Source organism: Perognathus longimembris, chromosome 2, assembly GCF_023159225.1.
Source record: "Perognathus longimembris pacificus isolate PPM17 chromosome 2, ASM2315922v1, whole genome shotgun sequence".
Taxonomy (NCBI): Eukaryota; Metazoa; Chordata; class Mammalia; order Rodentia; family Heteromyidae; genus Perognathus; species Perognathus longimembris.
This window is the reverse complement of record NC_063162.1, coordinates 138,942,668-138,966,446: the sequence shown is the minus strand read 5'-3', so window position 1 is coordinate 138,966,446 and position 23,779 is coordinate 138,942,668. Positions and strand designations below refer to the sequence as shown.

General features: G+C 35.7%; 1 protein-coding gene across 3 annotated transcripts in view; it reads right to left on the bottom strand.

Annotated features, from left to right (window-relative positions):
- Nucleotides 1–23,779, bottom strand: part of Exoc4 (exocyst complex component 4) — a 669,227-nt gene that overhangs the window by 464,549 nt on the left and 180,899 nt on the right. For all 3 annotated transcript variants that reach the window (XM_048340247.1, XM_048340248.1, XM_048340249.1), the window contains exons 8-9: nt 10,986–11,131; nt 5,751–5,839 (exon numbers count right to left, since the gene is read on the bottom strand). In XM_048340247.1, coding sequence (XP_048196204.1) covers nt 5,751–5,839; nt 10,986–11,131 — 235 coding nt within the window. The remainder of the gene's footprint in view (nt 1–5,750; nt 5,840–10,985; nt 11,132–23,779) is intronic.

The window sequence follows — 23,779 nt, the reverse complement described above, 5'->3', positions numbered from 1 at the left end:
AACCCAAAGAAAAGTAGTTTGCATGGTTTCCCTCATTTGTAAGAACTACAATATATCTAGTATTCCTAACAGAGGATCTCAACAACCCAATTGCTTAATACAAAGGACCATATATAATGAAGTATATCAACATGAACTCCAAGATATGGAAACAGGTTCTATGTCCTGTACATAGTTTTTTTAATTAATTTATTTTTCCCCTTTCATTTCTCTTAATTTTCTGTACCCTGTGTCTGGTACATAAGATTATTCCACCACAGGAAAGGAAAGGGAATCACAGAAACAGGACCAACTAATGCAACAATGACACTCACTTAACACTAGGTTGGATATCAACCTTACAACTTGGAGGGGAGGGGAGCAGAAAGGGCTAAGCGGGAGAAAATGAAGGATGGCTAACTGTTCAAAATCAAATCTAATCATTACCTTACTTATGTAACTTTAAATCCTCTGCTCATCACTTTTCAATAAAGATAAAACACACACACACACACACACACACACACACACCAAGAGAATGACTTCTACTTGGTTTGCAAAAGCTTCCAGCAGGTTTTCTTTTTAAAATTAAATAATTTATTAATTTTCATTTCTTTATTGTCCAAGTGATGTACAAGGAGTTACAGTTTCATACATAAGGCAGTGCGTACAATTCTTATCCAACTTGTTACCTCCTCCCTCATTTTCAAGCAGAGTTTCTTAACTTCTGCTGGAAAATAAGGAAATAAGGATGGAGTCTTATTCCTCACACATATATAAATATATAGCTGTATATACATATATGAATATATGTCTCCCACCATATATTTTTATGAGCCTAATTTGAGGCAAGTATTATCTGAAACCATGGTACAGGAACATCCAACCCACCTACTGTATAAAGCCAACAAAACCATTTGATCTGTCCCTGTCAAGGTAACAGAAGATTCAATAACTCTAGGAGCATCTTCACAGCATCATAAATTTATGTTAAGTAAATCATAATAATAAATTAAAGTAAATTTAATGGACAATCAAGAAATATCCATTACAGAATAGATAGGAAATATACGACTGAGTACATGATGGCCCAGCCACATATGCTTTTCATAAGCTGTCTGTGGACCATCTGCCTGTATTGATATGACTCAGAAGACAGCCAGTACAAGGCAGGCGAGGAGTCTATGTATTGCTAGTGTGAACACAGTGGGGGAACTACAGAGAGTCAGTGATGATGAGACAAGATGTGATGACAGGATTCCTCCTAATGTTGAGGAAAGGGGAGGGGAGAGGAGGAGGTTATAAGAAAAAGAAAATAATTCTGGGTAGAACACACACACACAAAAAAATCACAGGACCAAACTTTGACACAAAAGGTTCTTGAGAAAGCTCACAGAGACCAAAAGCAGAATAAAAAGAAAAGGGTTGCTGGAAGAGCAGGTGAGATGAAAAGAATATACAGAGTCTGCCATGACGAAAGTCACTAGTGATGTGGAAGAGAGTCAACTCAATGCACTGGAGTTGAGAAGAAAACAAGAGGTAAAGTAGATGCGCTGCTCTACTCCATCAATGACAACATTTAAACCACTACTTACATTTAAACCAATATAGTTCTTCTAATTGTTCCAGAGTTCAAATATCTAACTGAATATTCTTACTAGCCCCTAAAATGGACAAGACTAGTAATGGCTTTATTTTTTTTACTTGAGAAAACTGAGGCACAAAGAAACTGGTTAATCTATGAACTTATTTTCATTCCTTGTGGCAGTATTTTTATTTTTTTAACCATCACAAGATAATGTGTTCATCAATTACTTTATTCTTCTGAAGAATTACACATTTACCTGAGAAGTTATACTCAAGAAAAATATTCATTAAAACGAATATCTTTCTACAACATTGCATTCTAAGCAGTATAATGCAACAATAGGGAGGCTCAAAACAACAGGAAGTCAGTGATTAACATAGACACATACACAACTTATGATTTCCACTTGTTATCTCACACACTTTGAAGTAGCAGCCTCCCTACCTCTTTAGCTCAACTGACAACAGTAGACTATATAATGAACCATCTGCACCCTAACAGTAAGAGCCAATTGAGATGGGCTGATAATATCAAAGAAATCTCATTTTTACATTCATTATCCCCTTCTGCATTGTTAGACTAACATTTTTAATTGCATGATAAATTGAAAACATTAGGAGGGATGTAACCTATAAAAACTTTGAGCTTTTTAATGTTACTGTCATGGTCTTTCTGGTAGGTTTCTTTGTCAAGCCCCTGAATCACAGAAAGAAAAGATGACCCCATGAACCAAACAACTAGGAAGCGCAGCCTGTTGCTATATGGCATTAAGAAAAGAGACAAAAATCTTCTCAGTCTCTTTATGTCTGGATTGAACTATTCAATGATGCCTTTTCCAGGGAGCGAAAATACAGATCTCACTATGGTCCTTGGGCCAGACAGATTCATGAAAAAAAAAAAAAGTGTTTTAACTGCATGGCTATTTTTAATAGAAGCTAGGTATAATCTCTTCTTTTTTTGTTTCTGTTCTGAAATTTTAAAAGGATTCATCAGAAAGACTTTTACCCTGAGTGAAACAACATCAAACTTGTATAAAATCTAATCCATTTATCCATTCTCTCATCAAGCACATGATGTGTCTGCTCTAACCACCACTTGATAAATTTAGAAGCTCATGGAAGCCTGCCTGTCTAATCATTGTCATCAGTGGCCCCTATCTCCTGCCAGGTCCCTTCCTCTCACTCAAGGGATCTCTCTATCCAAGTTTAAACCTTAACAGCCCACATTCATCCTGTCACTGAGCTGACCAGTGCCTATGGAACATGTACTGTGCCGACCACTGCTAATAATGTACAGGAAAAAAAATATGTGTGTAGCTTGTGATTTTACAGCAAACTCAGGCATGTGAGCACTGACCCACTATGGCATGGCATATACCCATGAACAGTAACAATGTGGTAGGAACGCATAGCAGGGACCACAACCCCAGTGTGTGTGTGTGGGGGGGGGGGTGCATGCATGCATGTGTGTGTGTTTGTGTGTATATGTGTTGTGTGCTCTGATACAGGTGTAGTAGGTTGGAGAGAGGACTCAGCAGGAAAGCTCACTGAAATAAATGATCCCTAAAGTTAAGTTAGAAAGCCAAACAGGACTTAGACATAAAAGATGAAGGACAAACAATGTGTATGAAAACTAAATCACAATACTAGAAATATAACACTGGAGGAGGAACAAGGAAGGCATAATGTTCTCTAAATGTCACACAATTTTTTAGCCATTGGTTACATCTGAATTCCTATAACTTTAGCAATCTCCTTGGTGAGTAGTTACTATTATTTACATTCCCATTTAGAGAAAATGAAAAAGAAAAAGAAGCATTAGATGGTGATGCATAATATGCCCAGGGCTACAAAGCCAGCTAGTTGGGAGTTCAGTTTTGTTTTGTTTTCTAATGTAGGCAATCTGGGCCCAGAACCCCTATTTTGCATTGCCATACTATGTGGTCTCTTAGGAGATCATGGACCAGTAATGGAGAACTAAAAATCTTTCCATGAGGCTACAGAATGGAGTGTTCATTATTCTTCCTGTCTAAAAAAGAAGAAAAAAATGTACTATCAGTCATTTATTCTGTTGACTAATAATGCTTGAGTATGGGTGAGTGGCAGGCTGTACTGCTGCCCCATTGATTATGCGATCTACCTTTCCATCTTGAAGTGCCAGATGAAAGGCTTCCTGGTGGCGCAGGATAGGGAGAGAGGAGGAGGCTGTGCATGTGAACTTCCCATTCAGACCTGAAGGGAACCTAAAGCTGCTCTTTAAAAATGTGTATCAAATCATCAGGATGGAGCCTTCTTTAAAAAAGTAGGCTTGCTTTGTCACCATGAAAGAAATGTATTATAGTAGAAAACAGGTAGATACAAATTCTGGAAACAAATATAAAGCATTGCTTTTCAACATGGAAGAGAATAGAAATCAGAACACCTTTGAGTAAAGAAGATTCGCCAGCCCTAGATAGCCTGCTGCACCTGTGACAATTCAAGTACAAACCCACGACCTGCAAGAATGCATCTTTTGTACCATCATTTTGTTCCATGCTATACCCTATCTCATCCTATTCTTCTGGGAAGCAGCTACCTGCCACAGCCTGGGTCACCTTCCTCTTTCCATTCCCTGTCTGACCACAGAGTGGATCATTCCTGCATTTGTTCCCAACTGTGCTCTGTACTCCTACAGGAAGCTCACCATACATTGCCTAGAATGTATGAAAACACTATTTTAATATTGAGGAAAGTGTTGGTTTTCTTAAGACCCTAGAATGTATTTCTAAGGTCTTTACTTTTGAGTACAACATGAGGTGTGGAACTATATGACATAAGTATGAGCAAAATAACAGGGCTTTGGGGAACTTATACATGTTACTAGATCAATGGTAAAGGTGGAAGTAGAACTAGGCAATAACCTTCAAATACAAAATGACAGTTATTGTAGATGTTTTGCTGTATATCTAGGATGAGTCTTAAAAACTAAATGTTTAATTATGTTGTTTAGGCACTGCAAAATGTTCCAAGCACTCCCAATGTATATGAAATTATAAACATTTCCATACCATCCAGAATTCCAGGGTAATTTAAAAATCACTGTCTTAACTCTTTGAAAAATCCAAGGCATACAATTCACTTGAGATGCTAACATTTTTTTTTCTTTCTGTGTCCCTGTACTTCTGTGTGTGTGTGTGTGTGTGTGTGTGTGTGTGTGTGTGTGTGTGTGTGTACACATACTATCATCCCCCACGGACACTAAAATCCATAGAGGCTCCAGTCTTTTATTTAAAATGGTATGGATTTTCATCAGCTATATACACCTTCATGTATACTTTAAACCCTTTTTAGACAATTGACAATACCTAGTACAATGGAAATGATAGCTTACTGTAGTGTTTAGGAAACAGCAACCAAAAAAAAAAAATCTATTGTACAGATATAACAGATATAACAGATACAAGTACACACAGAGCCAGTAGGTATAGATGGCTGACATTACACAGACACACACACATTATACTTCATAACTAGATCTTAAGGTTTTATCTTATATATCTTACAACTTAATTCCACCCATTCTAACACCTATCGTGTCTTACACTTGACTAGCTCTCACAAGTCTTTCTTAATAGATTACGCTTACCATGATTAAAATCTGCCACAGAGAAAATGCTACTGAATTAACTTTCATTTATTTATTGTTTACTTTCTAAGTATTCTGTAAATTGTAACTGTTCGTAACCACAAACAAGTATGAAATACCCTGTGTATAAAAGTCATGTCTATTAGAAGCACCACCACTCCCTTCCCTTTAAATAATGACAGAGGCTGCATGTGCCCTTTTCCAATTCTCAGTTATGTTTGCTACATCCCCAAAGGGGTGAAATATAATAACTAGAAAACAGTAACAGTGGCCACCACACAGAACTGCCATTCTGCTAAGATATGACTGCACTCATCTGCTATCTAAGCAAAGAATATGGCTTCGCCTCTACCACTTAGAATTTTTACTTGGATGGCAGCAAGTCTATCAATTCTGCAATGATTAGTTGTATCTGCTTGGCAGCAGATGGTAGATATGATAAAAGAAATAATCAAGTCCTCAAACTGTTTTGTGAATACAGAGCACAAATTCACATACTACAAATGCTTCAGCTGATCCTCCAGAAAATTAATTGTTCCAGGGAAGTCCAATCACCTACCTTGAAGTTCTCCACTCCGACTATAGAGCTCCCGTCTCTGTTCTCTCAAGTAAGCACTCATGCTGATAGCATGGGAAGATGATTCAAACCTGTAAGGAGAGAGGAAAACAGGCCAAATAAATGGAGAGAAAGTAGCCTTACAGGAAGTATCTGGAGATATATGTCTCCACATATTCTACTGTGGTCTATGTGACCCTCCTTGATATTTCTCAATCACGACATTTTAGCCAGATTATGAAAAGGCCAAAGACAGATGCATCAAACCCTGACGTAAGGACAATGTTTCCAGTCAATATTCCTCTAAAATAATATTTGGATCTTTTCCTTATTCTCCATTTCAACTAGTACAATTCTGACCTGCTCCCACTCCACTTTGCCTTCAGATCATCATCATCATTTGTAAGAACTCCTATACATACAGCAATAAGATCATTTGGATCCTATAAAGTCATTCCGATAATGCTACTATCCAGCTCAAAATCATCAGTGACTGTAGCTGCCACCACAGAGATATGCCTGCCTTCCTACTGCCCTCAGCTAGAGGACTAGTATGCAATATATAGTAGAAATGATGCTAGATAGTGACATCAAAGAAGCAAGGCATCTTTGGTGTCTCTCTGAAAGTCTTAAAAATATTGTTCCCCAGTGGCTCTAGGTTTGTAATCTGCCACCTCACAAAAGATTACAAAAATATCAAGCTACACAATGCTCATTCATACAATTACATTCTAGTTTGAATTGTCAGAAAGACAGGAGATAGGCTCCTGGTACAGAATGGGTCTCTAAAAGCTAAATCAATGAATGCAAATCAGTCTTATAAAGAGGCTTTCATGAAAGAAAAAACAAAAAGGGATGGGTAAAATTAGAAGAAAGAACAGGTATTACTGTATCAAACAGGAAATCCTTTGAGGTACTAAGAGATTTCATTTCAAACCTGGGATTTTCAAAGGCAGGTTAACAGTCTGAAAAAAAAGGAGGAGTCTGTCTTAAAAGTCTTAGCACTAAGGAGTAAACAGGATAATGCAAGAGCAACAGTCCAATGAGACAGGTCTCTGGCATAAAGGAAAGGAATATAGGCATTTTTCTTAATTATGTTCCTTTGCCTATTCCTTGATAAGGAAGATGAATACCGAGATGAAGCTCTTGTCTGTGAGGGAATTACTTGGGTTACCTGATCCCCTCTTTGAATCTTACCAAGAACTAAGAGACATGAACAGTTGAAAGGAAGGTAAAGTGTGCAGTACTTCAAAAGTGCCACCTGCCAGTCAAGTGCAGAAAAGAAGCCAGTGAGCTCCTGAAGATATGCTGCCAACTACTGATGAGGGATGGATGGTAAAGAAAAAAATAAAGACAAGCAAAAATAGAGAAGCACACGTTGTACAAAAGCAGAGAACTTAAGCACACTTAATTAACCTTGGCTAAGGGCAATTAAAGAAGGTAATAAAGTCCTTCACAGATGTGATAAAAACAGATTACAGCTCTCCAAAATCTTAATCCTTTATGACTTGATATATTTTCACTACCCAGGAATTCTTTTTATGTTTGTAACAAGTCACACATTGAGAAAATTTTATAGCAAAAGAGGCACTGGAGATCATTCAGTCTCACCTCCTTGTTTTATAGCCAAAGGCACCGAGGCTTGCTAACACAAGAGACTTACCTACTTATGGCTCATTAATAGTGGAACCAAGACTAGAAAGAGGCAAATCTTCAGTGACCACCTAATTTTGTGTCAGAAAGGTTTTATTACTGCCCAGTAATAATAACTGTGTAATAATTATTTAAGTTAATTTGTTCATCTCCAACAAATTAGGGTTTGGAATTTTTCCCAATAACACAACTTCAAAGTACTGGCTGAATGTATTGTATATGTGAACTCAAAAGCTGAAAGGTTAAAAGCTAGGAGTGGTGAGTACAAGCATGAAATTTAAAAAACTTAGAAAAAATCCTGGGCCTAGAATGGTTGTTGGTGCAGAAAGGGGGCAGGAAAGGGAAAGGGAAAGGGAAATGGAAGGTAGGGCCTGGTTGGATTGCATCTGAGTGGTCTTGGTTGCTGCTATCAACCATCTCCTTCCACTGCTAAGCTTGTGGCTCATGTTGCAATTCCATCTGACTGTTATTCATCCTTACTCCCTTATTACTCAGCTATGTGCTCAGAACAGTGGGTCTCTCTCCAGCTGGAGAACAAGCTCCAGAGATATGCCTGCCTTGTATGCGACGACCATGTGGTCTGCGTCCCCTTGCCAGGGACTGCTTTCATACATACCTAAGCTCCAATCCTAGAACTTCAGGATTTGCTGGGGATTTGCTAATGGCAAATAATATTGAACAGATAATCAACAGTTATAAATTAGTACAAGTCATAATAAGAGGCAAAAGAACTTTAACTGCATACTGGTAAATGCAAGAAGCCAGTCTAAAAATGCTTTATGCTATGTAGAGTCAATAAGACTACGTGATTCACTATAGAACATTCTAGAAAATGCAAAATGTTGAAGATACTTCAAAGATCAGTGGTTCCCAGAGGTAAAGGAGGAGGGTAAGGAAGGGTAGGTATATAGTACAGAAGTTATTTAATGCAACGAACCTATTCTGATATTATGCATCTGACAAAACCCTTAGTAGGGGCTGGGAATATGGCCTAGTGGTAAAGTGCTGGCCTCGTATGCATGAAGCCCTGGGTGTGATTCCTCAGCACCACATATATAGAAAAAGCAGGAAGTGGCACTGTGGATCAAGTGGTAGAGGGCTAGCATTGAGCAAAAAGAAGCCAGGGACAGTGCTCAGGCCCTGAGTTCAAGCCCCAGGACTGGCAAAAAACAAAACAAAACAAAAAATAACTTACAAGTAACACAATGAAGTAATTAGGATAAATGATGGGCTTTAGTTAATAAGGCTGTATTAATACTGGCTCATTGATTTAAACAAATGTATCATGTTAATGTAAGATGTTAATAGGAAAAACTGAGGATGGGTATAAAGTAACTCTAAACACTTATGTACTTCTATTCTGTAAACTTAAAACCACACTAAAAAAATAAAGCCTATATATTAAAATAAAATATAAAAAAATCAAGGAAGAATCATGTCCTATTTTTATTTCCTTGGAACCATCTTTATCACAGTCAAACTAATGGAAACACCAGTCATTACAATAGAAAATACAGAGAAGGGAAGGGCTGGGCCTTATTGTAGCAATGAACAATGAAAATTCCATATTTATCTTCAATGTGTAACATAACTGTCCAATAGTGTCATTGTTCAGTGTGTGGTTTTATGTTACTTGCAGCCTAAAGTATTTTAACTGCTTTGTGGCTACCTCATGAATAATAATACTCTTTAAAAAGTGCTTTATTCAATAAACAAAATGGGCTTCTTTCCAGGCAGGGACACTGCAAATCTCTTCTCCATTAAACTACAAAATAATTAACTGTTGAGACTTTCCTTAATTACTATCAATACTATGCTATCAATCCAAGTTAACAACAAATATCAAAGGTGAGCCACCAAAAGATACTAGAGCCACAGCTACTGAAAAAGAACTAATTTAAACCACTGAGGTGATACTTCTGCTTATATTTAAAAAATCATTTATTTAATATTTATTAATCCCTCATGACACACAGCTCTTCTGTTAGACTGCCAGGATTTAAATCTTGCTTCTACTACTGGTTAGCTATGTGACCTCATATAATTTACTTAAATTCTTTTGTATCTCAATTCTGTATGCCAAATATTTGTGTGCGTATAAAAGGATTAAAAACAGAACCTTTGGTTATGAGATTGCTCTAATGAACAAATGAGATAAAACATGAAAATGGCTTAATTTTTCACCTCCCACTTAGTAAAGACTTGGTTAATGTAAGTTACAAATTGCTGTCACTGAGACTTGGCATAATCTAAATTAAATTACGTTTTACTGAGATTGAGAAAAACTACTATAGAGCCTTATAAAAAGGAAGTCCACATCAATGGTAGCTGTTGGCACTATCAATGTTAACAGTCATATTTTTTAACTATTAGCCATTGCTAAGAGAGTTATACACTGGGCACATAGCCTAATGGGGCTAAGACAGTAATTAAGAAAAAAAAATCTTCCAGTTTCTTCCTCTATTAAACATCTCTCAACATAAAGCCAATACTACTTAGCTAGGGATATTTGCATAACTTTATTAATAAAGGTTACTTCTCAGTAGACGAATGGATCAGGAAAATGTGGTACATATACACAATGGAATTTTATGCCTCTATCAGAAAGAATGACATTGCCCCATTTGTAAGGAAATGGAAGGATTTGGAAAAAATTATACTAAGTGAAGTGAGCCAGACCCAAAGAAACATGGACTCTATGGTCTCCCTTATTGGAAATAATTAGTACAGGTTTAGGCAAGTCATAGCAGAGCATCACAAGGCCCAATAGCTATACCCTTATGAACATATAAGATGATGCTAAGTGAAATGAACTCCATGTTATGGAAACAATTGTTATATCACAGTTGTAACTACTTTCAACGTCCCATGTGTATCTGTAGCTTCTATTATTGATGATGTTCTTGTATCACCTTCCTGTGGTTGTACCTACACTATCTCTGTAATCTTATCTGAGTATATTGGAAACCGTGTATACTGGTATTGGAACTAGGAAACTGAAAGGGAATACCAAAATTGAGAGACACAAGGTAAAAAAACAAAAAACTACAAAAGCAATACTTGCAAAGCTGTTTGGTGTAAGTGAACTGAACACCTCATTGGGGGAAAGGGAAAGGGGGAGGAGGGAGGGGGGTATGAGGGACAAGGTAACAAACAGTACAAGAAATGTATCCAATGCCTAACGTATGAAACTGTAACCTCTCTGTACATCAGTTTGATAATAAAAATATGAAAAAAAAGGTTACTTCTTTGCACTTGGGGCTTTCTCAAGGCACACATACTTTCTTTCATTTCATATAAACCTCTTCAGAAACAACCAAAGAATTTCATTTCCCTAATTTTATATAAAACTCCTAAGAAGCAACTTTAAGAATTTTTGATTAAGAGTTCTGTTTTGGACAACATCCAAAACAGCTACTTCACCTCACAAAAATAAAGTAAACAAAATTGAATATATATTTACTTTCTATAAATTACTTCAATCTCAGCTGAGAAAATAATGACTGTCAATAAAACAGGAAGCCATTCTTCTTGGATCTAACACTTCTTGACACCTTGGTATCTTATTGGAAGAGTGACACTTACTTGAAAAGAGGATTTTTTGGCCTTTGAGGTTTCTTCTTGGCAAAAAAGGCTGCAAACTCTCGTCCGGTACTGGCATAGCTTAATTGAGCTGATGGTTCAGAGGCTGTACTCGTGTTTTTCATATCCAAATACTCAGTCAACAGCATCTGAAAAAACAAATTAAAAGTTTAATTTACATATTTAATTACAATGCGATGAAACCTCTGCCTTAATATTCCTAAGAATCCTCACCTCTGGCTATTCACTTTTACAGTTAGAGACTGAAGGAAAGATTTAGACATCTAGCTCTATCCATGTTACCTAGTTATGGGTAACAGAGTGTGGTAGACAAGTGAACATGGAAATAAAGAGAACAGTTTTATTTAGTGTCTATTATGTGCCAGATATTGTGAAGAGTTAAACAACATTCTTCTTTAATCATAACTAGATTCTCATTATGCAGTCTTAGCAGTAACATTCTAGTATTTCCTTGGGGGCTTAATGAGTTTCAGGCAAGGTGCTGATCCATTTGGATGTATTACCTCATTTACTGAAGAAAATATTATCTACTAACTTTTCCAATTATAAGAAGGGAAATGACACTGGTGGGGAAGGGGGGCATTGAGAGCTGTAAAATGGTCTCTGGTGGACTGTTCAAGTATAAACTCTTACTACTCAGTCTACCAAGACAGTAACAAGCACGCCAACTAATCTGCCAGGGAGCAGTATAGAACGTGAGGTCAAAGGAAGCTAAGGGCTCCAAATCTACAAAGACTTAAAAGGATACTACTCATCTTGAGATGAGAAGAAAAAACAACTTTTTAAAATCAAATCAACTACTGCAAACAGCTCCTACTTTTAAAAACAAATACACTTTAGAGCCACAGAGGTAAGGCCTGGGGTGGAGACTCTGTTCTAGTATTTCTAAGACCTAAATTAAAAAACAAATCTGGGCTGGGAATATGGCCTAGTGGCAAGAGTGCTTGCCTCATATACATGAAGCCCTGGGGTTGATTCCTCAGCACCACTTATAGAAAATGGCCAGAAGTGGCTCTGTGGCTAAAGTGGTAGAGTGCTAGCCTTGAGCAAAAAGAAACCAGGAACAGTGTTCAGGCCCTGAGTCCAAGCTTCAGGACTGGCAAAAAATAAATAAATAAATAAAAATAAAAAACAAATCCCCATTGTTATGAATGAAAATAACAGATTCAGAATAGCAATTACCAAGGTTCCAAAAATTATCTAAGCTCCGACTAAGCAAATCAACTTACTTTTAAAATCACTAACCACTTAAAATTTTATGGTACACAGATCTACGTGACATGTCAAATAAAAAAGTATTTAAGAAACTCTGAGTCATATTTATTCACTTAATCTATTTAGTTCATTTAATAAAAGAGTAATTCCAATTTTAAGCATTGTGATCAAGGGACTCGTATGAAACAACCCATTAACATTAGGTGACAAGTTTTAAAAGTTAGTATGTGTCTGTTATGAACATTGGTTACACATATCAGAAAATTTTGAAAGTATAAGGTATTACTTCAACATCAAATATATTAAGTCAACCAGCAAAGAGAAAATATAGGTGAAATGAACTGGATAGCCACAGAAAACTAGATAGCCACAGACCGACAAGGGAGAAATTTAAAAGGTTGGAATCTTTACATGTTTTCCATGAAATTGGTATCTCAAATGTGTAGTCAGTGATTAAGTATTAGATTTTATATACTTTGGTTCCAAATATCTCTCTAACACACTTTCTTTATGTTATATTAAATAAATTTATTTTTGTTCCTTTATTACTATCTCAATGGACAGATGTGTGACATTCAAAGCCACAATTACCATTTTTGTAAAATCTTGGTATCTTATGAAAGCACTCCTGCTTTCCAAATTTTCACACATTTAATGACTTAAAATAAAGCAGCACTTTAGTTGTCCTCACAAATCTGAGAGTTAGAAGGCTACTAAGAGAAAAGCAATAAGAAGGTGAAAAGTCACTCCCAATTCCCAACATGAACAAAGACTCAACTTCTTTTGAGAACTATTCTGCTTTGGTGTGTTTGAAATATTGTAATTTGAAGAATTTTAAAGACTTCACAGTTTTAAATGCAGATGGCCAAGAATCTGTGCTCTAGGCACAGTAAAAGTATTTTTATTTTTCATTCTCCTTTTAAATCTTTATTTTAAAATATATAACAAGGAATATATATATACCTATACATATATGCATATACATGTGTGCGTGTTTATACATAAATCCCCACTGTTATGAAAGAAAATAATAAATTTAGAACACAAATCACCAGAGTTCCAAAGAATAATGTGTGTATACAATATACATATATGTATATATACACACATATATAACTATTTGTATATGTATATATACACACATAAACACATATTATATACATATATTATGTTATTATAAGTATTTAGATCAACTTAAACCAAAAATATTATGAGGCCAAAACAGCAGTTGAACTCAGGGCCTAGGTCCTAGACCTTAGGTTTTTCACTCAAGGTTGGCACTCTACTACTAGAGCCACACCAACACTTTTGGATTCTTAGTGGTTAATTACAGGTAAGAGTGTCTTGAACTTTCCTGCCCAGGCTGGCTTTAAATCACAATCCTCAGATTTCAGCCTTCTCAGTAGCTAGCATTACAGGCATGAGCCACCAGCACCCAGCTCAAAATACTCACAAATAAGTGTACATATGATTTATTATCCAAGCTGGGATACTCTGTCAGGCACAAACATTAAATCAAACAAAATATGAAACCTTCCACATGAACTAGAACAGTCATGTGTAGACCATAATGTATAATTTTGCTTACGATGAAAAATAAATTATTCCTGATCCTCTTAAGATCCAACTAGAAAATACTTCTTATAAGGACTAGTTCCCTTTCATAACTATATTTAAAAAATAAATAAAATTAGGATTAGAAGAGAGAAAAATAGGCAGAAAATGGAAACTATGATGGCTAGGAGAAGAAAGGTACCAAGATAATTGAGTTATTTTGGTTTCCTCCCAGAAGATACATCCCAGCTTTAAGGATGAAAAAAAAAAATTCAAGTAGGAAATCTGGTGAAACTGGATGGGAAACATCTAGAAGAAAACCCAGAGAGGGGGAGACACAAAACCTATATAACATATCTCTCAAAAATACCACATTGATTCCTGAAATGTTTCAACAGAGCTAGTAAAATAATAAAACAATAATTTTAAATGAATTCTTCTATCTAGTTACTAATAACTAGCAACTAGAGATTTTTCTAGTTATTATAACTAGTAACTATCAGGTTTTCTCCTCAAAAAATTGATAGAAAAAGGAATGGTAACAAAAACCTAAGTTATTGATACAACAGCCTAACAGCTCTATTAGAAAAGTACTAAAATAATCTACAGTAAGGAAACCAAAAGAAAAATAAACATCTTGAAAATGCCATGGCTTCCTGTTTCATTATACTCATTATCAATGGCAATTGTAACATTAAAGCCACTGTTAGAATATTCTTGTGAATACTTGGTTACTTTGGTGCTCAAAGGAAAAATAATAAAAAGCACTACACACTAAAAAATTCCACATGTTTTTTCTTCTGGCGCTGCATCAAAACATCTGAACAGCAAAGCCTAGATCAGAGTCATGTTTTGCTTTTATTTTTATTCTTTTCTTCCAGCAGATGAGCTCTTTAAAAGGAAATACAGTTGTAACTGCTTCCAAAACAATGTTTTTAGTTACGTTAAATTAAGCATACATTTATTTAACACAAAATACGCAAAGTATCGTGCAGAATATAAAAACAAAATTTTAAACCACCCTTTGTTCAATACGTTTATCCAGCAAAAGTCACTTTTTTGTGACAAAAAACAAAGGAGAAAGTGGCACATCCACAGGACAAAGAAATGACTAAGAGTATTTAAGGGAGGATGATTTAAAAACAAGGCAATGAACAAGGGAACACAAATGATTGAGGAATTATTATAAAAGGAGGGAAAGTGAAGGAGATGCACAAGGTAGTTACAGAAAATAAAATGATGATGGTGGTGATAATGATGATGATAACACTGTATCCTCATAATGGAAATTTTAAGTTAAAGTGGTGGTGATGAGGTTATACAATTAGGAATAAGCCTGAGAGTCAACAGAGAGGGAAATAATCAACTAGTTATTTTGAAAAGGAAAGAAAAAAAAAAAAAGAGCAATGGCCAAAAGGTACCATATGTGAAGGAGGGCCAGCAACAATAATCAGGAATGCAGAAGAATGGGTAATATAACTTAGGTATCATAAAAGTCATCCAAGATTCTAATGCAAATCTACAGTGTGGAACCATCAACATAATGATTTTAGAATTCTTTTTTCCAACTCATTAAAAAATGAGTTAAAAAAAAAATGTTGCTGGGTGTCAGAGAAAAGCCAAGTAGAGCAGAATGTGGCAGAGAAAGAACCCAAAATCTGGAGTTAGCTGCTGATGTCTGGATCCAGATTCTGCTATTCACTACCATTGTAACAACAGGCTACCCAGCAAAATCTTTCTCAGTTTCTTCACCTACTGACCACTCTCCCAATCCATGATTTTGCTTCCTTCAGTTACCTGAAGCCAAAAGAGACCCAAAACTACATTCAAGAAAAAAAACAATTCTGAATTTTTTAAACCTGTTATGAATTAATGTTAACCACCCATTTTTCACAGATGCCTTTTATTGGATTGAGAAAGTCTTTTCTTTTTTATTGTTATCATCAATGAGGATTGAATACTTTTCTGAATTTAAGGCGATTATGTGAATTTGGACCTTGGGTATATTAATATAGTGTACTACATAAACTGTTTTGATTCAAATTTCATCACAGCATATAATATAGTTGATGTGTTGATAGATATACAATGTGATAGTGTTGTGTTCAAGATATCATGTTCCTAAGAGTATAGCATAGTTTTTTGTGGTAAGTTTACCTATGTTATTAGAGCAATATTATCTAACAGGATGTATTATAAAGTAGACTCTCAATCTATTTTGTGAGTTTGCAAAGAATTAATATTAGTTAATTCTTAAGTATTTGATAGCTTACCCATGTAAATTATGAATGTGTAGGGAAAATATTTAAATACTAACTTGTTTCATGAAAATTCAATTTTCCTACTAAGTAAGTTTTGATATGTTGTCTTTTTAGGAATTTGTCTGCTTTTCGCATTTCTAGTAAACTGGTGTTGTTTACAATATTCCCTTATAATCCTTTAAAAATTTTTGTAGGGTCTTTCATAATGTCCCCTCTATCACCTTGATTATGGCATTTCTAATGACCTACCTCTCATTTCTTTTATTTGGTCTGCCTAACTTCCAACTTTTGGTTTCGTTGTTTTTTCTCTACTGTACTGGTCTATATTTTGCTGATTTTTACTTTAACCTTTATTTTTTTCCTGTTTGCTCCTTGATTTTGGGTTTGTGTTTATACTGTTTGCTAGCTCTTAGGGTATACAGAGATTGTTATTATGTCTTTTGTTCCTCTATGATGTAATTAGGTTTTTATTTCTAAATATTTTGCAGAGAAACAATGTATCTCCTGCTTTTTGTCTAATTCTATTACTTTCTGAAGATATACTTTATATGATCATCCATTTAAAATGTATTGAGGTTTAATTTATAGTGTAGTATATATATGACCTGTTATGGAAAATGTGACTCTGAGGTAATCTGCATGACGCAGTACGCAACATATATCAGTTTGGGTCAAAATGGCTCATAGGTTGTTTACGTCTTCAGTGTCTGTCTAGTTGTTTTGCTAATTATCTTTAAAAGAGTATTAAATCCCCAAATATAATTATTGAAATTTTCACTTCTTTCAGTCCTATCGGTGTCCCTTACAAGTACTTTAGATCCTATAACATTTTGTTCCTTGTTATTTCAACTTCTCACTTAAAAGTAGAAGAAAATTAAAAGAGAACATGCTAGAAGAAAATAAAAATGCAATCTCATTTATAACTGTGACTTTGATCTGTTCTCTAGCTACTTCATCCAATCAATTGCTGAAGTTCATTCTACTTAGTCACATCTCTTCTTCCTCTTTTCTCACTAACAGGATTCCTCAGGTTGCAGGCTTTTCTTAAAGGCTTACACCATTAGGTTACTTCAGCTATTGGTGTTTAATTCTTTTCTTTTTTTTTTTTTTTTTTGCCAGTCCAGGGGCTTGGACTCAGGGCCTGAGCACTGTCTCTGGCTTCTTTTTGCTCAAGGCTAGCACTCTACCTCTTGAGCCATAGCACCACCTGTGGCCATTTTCTATATATGTGGTGCTGGGGAATTGAACCCAGGGCTTCATGTACAAGAGACAAGCACCCTTGCCACTAGGCCATATTCTCTGCCCCTATTGGTGTTTAATTCTGTAATTAACTAACACATATACTTTTATTCTGTATTAAGACCCCTGTGCTTCAGCACACCATGTTAATGATCCTGTCATCACAGAATTTTTCCATTTCCTCAATTCCAATGACCTACTCTATCATTCTCCAACATTCTTTGTTCTTGGGAAGTACCTCATCTTTGAGGTTAACTCTGCATTTTGTCTGACTAATGTTATTTATTCTCATCCAAACAAATGTGTCTTTTCCTTTTCAGTGTGTGCTAAAATTCTGGGAAAACTGATTTGCATACAGGAAGCAGTTGGACAACTGCTGTGAAACAGAGATCATGTATCCTCTTTAGAACTACAAAATGAGAGACTAATATAGAAACATACAAAGTCTGGGCTTGAAATCAGCTCTGCTACTTCTCAGCAAGTGACCATGGCCAAATTATTCTCTTGATACCTTGTTGTCCTCAACTATAATAATAATAACCATACTATGTAATAGGGATAACAACAGAGACAATTTCTTAAAACTGGTATGAAAATTCAAAGAAATAATACATCTAAAATGCTTAGCCTTTAATACACTGTTCTAATCTTTAAAGGTGAGGCTCTTTCTTAATACATTCTAGGCACTCAATAATTTTTTATCTCTCTCTATGATTTCTAACCTCAATTTTCTGATCTATAAATAAGAATATATACAGGTGATCAGGATTAAATTCATTCCATAAATCACTCAGAACACTGTCTTAGTTTATATGTATATTTAAATATGGAATTAAATATGGAATTATCTCCACAAAGTCCTCATCATTTCATGTGTACTGTTCTATTTTTTTCTGATCCTAATGTTCTACATAAAGGCCCATTCACTAAGCCCAGGTCTGTTAATATTCATTCTCTAAACTTCAGTGACTTTGACTACCACTTTGTCCATACTAACAACTTTAATACTTTATACCTTCACTCTTGTTCTTCTCTTGCCCTTTTATTGCTTCCATATTTCAGATGATACCCAAATCTGCTTCTTCCATCCTACTCACATCATGGCCACTGCCTACAAGAGTGCCTGGTTTTTCACATCCTTTTCACAATATATACAGCATAGCAGAGTTTTAGGAAATGCTAAAGCATGGATTCAACAAAGAAAATTCTTCACTCTACAGAGACAAGACAAAGGAAAGCTTCCTTAGTTCCTTGTAATTGTTGTTGTTGCTAATGCTACTGTTATTATGTAACTGCTGAGCTACACTTCTAGCCCACTGCATCAAAATCTTTAATTAGCTGGGGCTCCTCTCAGTCTTCTCCAAAACACCTAACAAGTACAACAAATTTTATACTATACAAGTCATGTCTGTTTCCTAAGTATATTCATTCTATATTCACCCCTCTAAATCAGATGCTCATTATCTTCACATAGATGACAAGTCTCAAATAGTTTTCCCACTTTACACTATGTACACAACTTATTTCCTGATTTAGCTCAGTCATCATTCTTCTAATCAAATCTTGCATTGCTTTAACATAGTCCAACCAACATCTGTAAAGTTAGTTTCCTTAGCTGTTTTACATTATTAAAAACTAATTAAACTATATTATTTCTCATTTCCTAAATAACTCTCAAAAGATTTTATCATGTCTGATTTTACCTCTTTTTCTTTCCTTCTCCGCTTGTATCTTATCCATTCCAAGCTGGGGGAATGATCAAGAAAGTGACTAAGTAGTTTAATATGCCACTTTAGCTCCAGTCAGATGTTACTAATCAGAGTGTATATGCATGGAGACGCCATACTATGCATGAGGAAATAAGTAGGTACAGCAGTTTTGAAGTTTTAACTTTTTCAACAAGTGTTATCTCAGTCATCTTCTTGTGAAAGTCCTTTTGGCAGTGATCTATGTTGCTTGTCTTTGGTCTTTTGATTACAATAAGTGGTTTCCTTCTCCCCATTAAGTGTACATGAGCAACACGGTGTGTAGAGTAGATCATTCTTACCAGTCACTTGACTCTTGGACTGAAGATACAAGGAAGAGAGAATATATTTTTTAAAAAGATCTGGGCTGGGGATATGGCCTAGTGGCAAGAGTGCTTGCCCCGTATACATGAGGCCCTGGGTTCAATTCCCCAGCACCACATATATAGAAAACGGCCAGAAGTGGCGCTGTGACTCAAGTGGCAGAGTGCTAGCCTTGAGCAAAAAGAAGCCAGGGACAGTGCTCAGGCCCTGAGTTCAAGTCCCAGGACTGGCCAAAAAAAAAGATTGAGCTGGGATGTAGCTCAGTGGCAATGTGCTTGCCTAGCAAGTGCAACGTCCTGGGTTCGATCCCCAGTACCAAAAAAAAAAAAAGAAAGAAAGAAAACACAATAAAAAAAAAATCTGGGCTTTCTTTCTGGTTTTCTCATCCTGAATATAGTCACTTTGGAATGTCAGAAATTAATAAGTCATATTCTCAGAGAAAAGTGACATGTGAGGATTTTTAATGTTTTTTATTGATCATGCTTTAAGTTCCATACATATGTATATACTAGTTCATATTTGCAATGCATATGTGCTAAGAAAATATGTACTGTGTGGACAAGTCATGACTTTTACCTTCTAAAAAATTAAGGAAGATTTTAACTGGTAACTCAACTCTGCTTTCTCACTGTAACTAAAACCTACACAGCAGCTTGGATCTCTCAAGAACGATATCTTGCAGTTACTTACAATCCCTGCAGTCTCTTTTTAACTCTGTCAACATTGAAACACAGAATCTCTAGTAGGTTACCTAAATTGACAGTAAGGTAGTCTAGGGGCTGGGAATATGGCCTAATGGCAAGAGTGCTTGCCTTGTATACATGAAGCCCTGGGTTCAATTCCCCAGCACCACATATATAGACAAATAAAGAAAATGACCAGAAGTGGCACTGTAGCCCAAGTGGCCTTGTGCAAAGGGAAGCCAGGGACAGTGCTCAGGCACTGAGTCCAAGGCCCAGGACTGGCAAAAAAAAAAAAGTAAGGCAGTCTAAAGGGCAGTTACTTACCGATGTTCCACATTCACAGATGAGCTCCCCAGAGTATAACTGCAACACCCATGGAGAAACTTCAAGCTTTTTGAGGTACATTAATTTACTCACATCACAGGAATACCATTTATTAAATTTCTGCTCCAATGAGATAAGTACAACCCTAATGACCTGAAAGAGTTAATGCATCTTGGAAAAGACCCAAATTGCTCTCTGGAGACAGTTTATTCAATTAAGTGGCTAAGACCTAGCATTTTCAATTAGCAGTTTAGTTACTAAAGACTCTTTTATATCTACAATATGTGAATATTGACACAAAAATTTACTTGTCATTCTTTCAAAATAGAATCTTCAGAAATAACAAGTGCAGATTCACATTCAATTAATATTTATTTTGTATCTGTTAAGTGCCAGGAACTATGTTGCATACATTTCCATGGACTTTAAGAACATTGTAAGACATGGAAGTAATGGGATTCCTAGCCTAACAATAGAACATTGTAAGACATGGAAGTAATGGGATTCCTAGCCTAACAATAGAAGGCACAAGGTACAGAGAGAAATAAAGTGGTTCCTTTCTTTCAGGAGTGCACACACACAAAAATCTCTACTGAATTAATCAGTGTCAGGTTCTACGGGATCTGGTTAAATTCAATAAGAATGATCTCCCTATACACCTAAATCCTAAACTTCCCTCAAACAGTTCAGCTCTTATCCTGTACACAAAATCTATCCTGATCAATCAATCTAAAATTACCATATAACTTTTTACAGGATTTCTAGTAACCATCCATCAATGAGTATCTAAACTTGACAATGAATCATAAATATAGATACTGAACTTTTCCTATACTTTTCTCCTGCTCTTCCAATATGACATATGAAAACTTTGTCTAATGTTAAGCTACATTGCCATCATTTCATATCAATCTGAAATATTTTAGTAAAATTCTTCATAACTAAAATAACCATTTAATAGTATCCATTCTTGATTTCACCTACAAGATGTTTCTAACATAAAACTCTTCTATCTGAAAGTAGTTATATATAGTATTATATGTATGTACACACACACACACACACACACACACACACATCCTCTTGAGCAAGACATTAAAAGGATAAAAAGTAATTATCACAAGTTAGTGATATTAGGGATTTCAAAAGAAATCCCTCTGTATTCATTTTGTTTCTAGGAAAACATCCCTTATCTACAAAATGTCTATGGTTGATGCACATTATTTCTGCGGAAATGTTTTGCATTAATTCAAAACAAAGGAATAAATTACTTTATTTACCTACTCTACTTGAGGTTAGACTATAATTTAAAAGTTAACCAAATGAAATACACTGTTGGTTTAGGTAAGTTTTCATAAACAAAGAAACTCCAAAGGCTAAAAATAGAGAACTGATAACTTCTGGCATAAAATTTAATTCTTTTAGAATGGTTTTTCTACTAAAGTATTTTCTCAAAATATTTGTTTTATTTTGACCTCTGATTTAAGAGGGGTTTATGTTCTTAAATTTTAACAGCACAGAAATATATATTCACCTTAATAGTGTGGCTATATGCAATGTATTGATTTGCTCCTGATATTTTGCTTTTTAAATTTTCTCTTGCCATACTCTAAATATTAATAAGCATTGTCTTGAACAAATAAAGAATTTTAGAAATGCACAGTGTGCACCCATAACAAAAGAGAACCCAATTCTATTCCCAAGTAGGAAGGGGGGCTGTGCTTTGTACACAACATATGATCCCAGAGGATCCTTTCCACTGTAAATTATTCGTCCTTCATTTCCCACACATCAGCACACATCTCAGTTTCTAAATTACATTATATGTTTCTGCTCCAACAAACTTAAGTCCCTCCTTCTGCATGACCCAAGTGCAATGGTCAAATAGCTGAAATGCTTAAGTGTGTGAAAACAGGTAGATGTCTAATTATTCCTCCAATAACCACATCTTTTAAATTTCACTCTCAAAAAAAACTACCACACCCAGTAAAGACTGAATAAATTTAATGAAGTAGGACTGCTAATCTGATGCCATGTGACATGAGTGAATGTTTATAAACATGACTTGAAAACAAGAGAAGGCACAACTGTGCTAACTCTTGGACCTCAGGAAACTTGCCGGATGACTACCTAATTAACCTCAGCACTACTCTACCATGCAGTACCAACCACATACCATAAAGCAAGTTATAGAGAAGAAAAAGACAGCATGCTATTTAAATACCAACCATGTTAACGCAGAAGCAATACAGAACAATTCATGTACCGCATGTTCTCTGCTAATTACTTAAGACATCCTGCTATACAGAAGACAGCAACAGTAGCCAGACCCCAGTCTTCTTTAAATGCCAGCTCTTAATAACAAACTCCAAAAAGGTCTTAATTGCATTTATCAGAAGCTTGTGAACTTTAAAAGTTGTTAAGCAGATTTCCATGTAAATGGAATGACGATTAAAGGTTAAGTATAGGTTCCTGCAATTTCAGAAGTTGAGAATATATTTCCCTACACATACATACATATGCACACACATACATGCACGGGTACGCATGTGTACAGGTGCGCATGCACGCATGCGCGAACACACACACACACACACACACAAAATGAGCCTTGACAGGAACTAAACATCTTAATTAACCATGCAGAAATATCATGCTTATTTTAATGTGAAGTTCCATTTCCAAATGTCAAAGTTAATCATGCACTTGACTAAAAATGTGCAACATTCTCTGGGCAAGAGAAGAATGTCTTAGTATTCTTTTCTGAGAAGACAGCTGCAGGTCTCCAAAAATTCTTCCGGTGTCCTCTCACACCTGACCCCTGACTACATTAAAAGAAAACCTGAATGTCACACTGGAATGCCTTCTACAGAAAGATCTTAATTGCTCTCCACCTGAGGAGTAATCTAAAGCCACACGTTTTCAATCAACTCTGTTTCCTATTTATGTGGCTCAGGAGAAACACAAGATGACTCCTCCATAAATATGCTGCACCTGTGTCCCTGGAGTGACATGTTGACAAATGAACATGACAACTCCTCAAACTCCAATAAGAATTTATGATTCCTAGAAAGAATACATTTGATCAATTATAGTGTCATCACGGTTGAAAGCAAAATGATGTCTTTGGAGTGCACTTCACAAAATTTGTGAAGGCTTGTGTTTTATGATAGGATAAAAGGCAATCCTAAATCCCAAAGTCAGGTCCTTATCCCAGCTTTAATACACAATCTCAGATTCTCCAGTTACGAGATGATAGATACAACCACTGAGTGCCAAAATGAACATGAAAAGCTATGTAGTGCTCCAAGTGAAAAACTGCAGTACTTAACATCACAAAATATCTTGTAGTATACTATCTAATCAGTAAAAAGGAATATTATGCGGGGGCTGGGAATATGGCCTAGTGGTAAAGTGCTCGCCTGGTATAC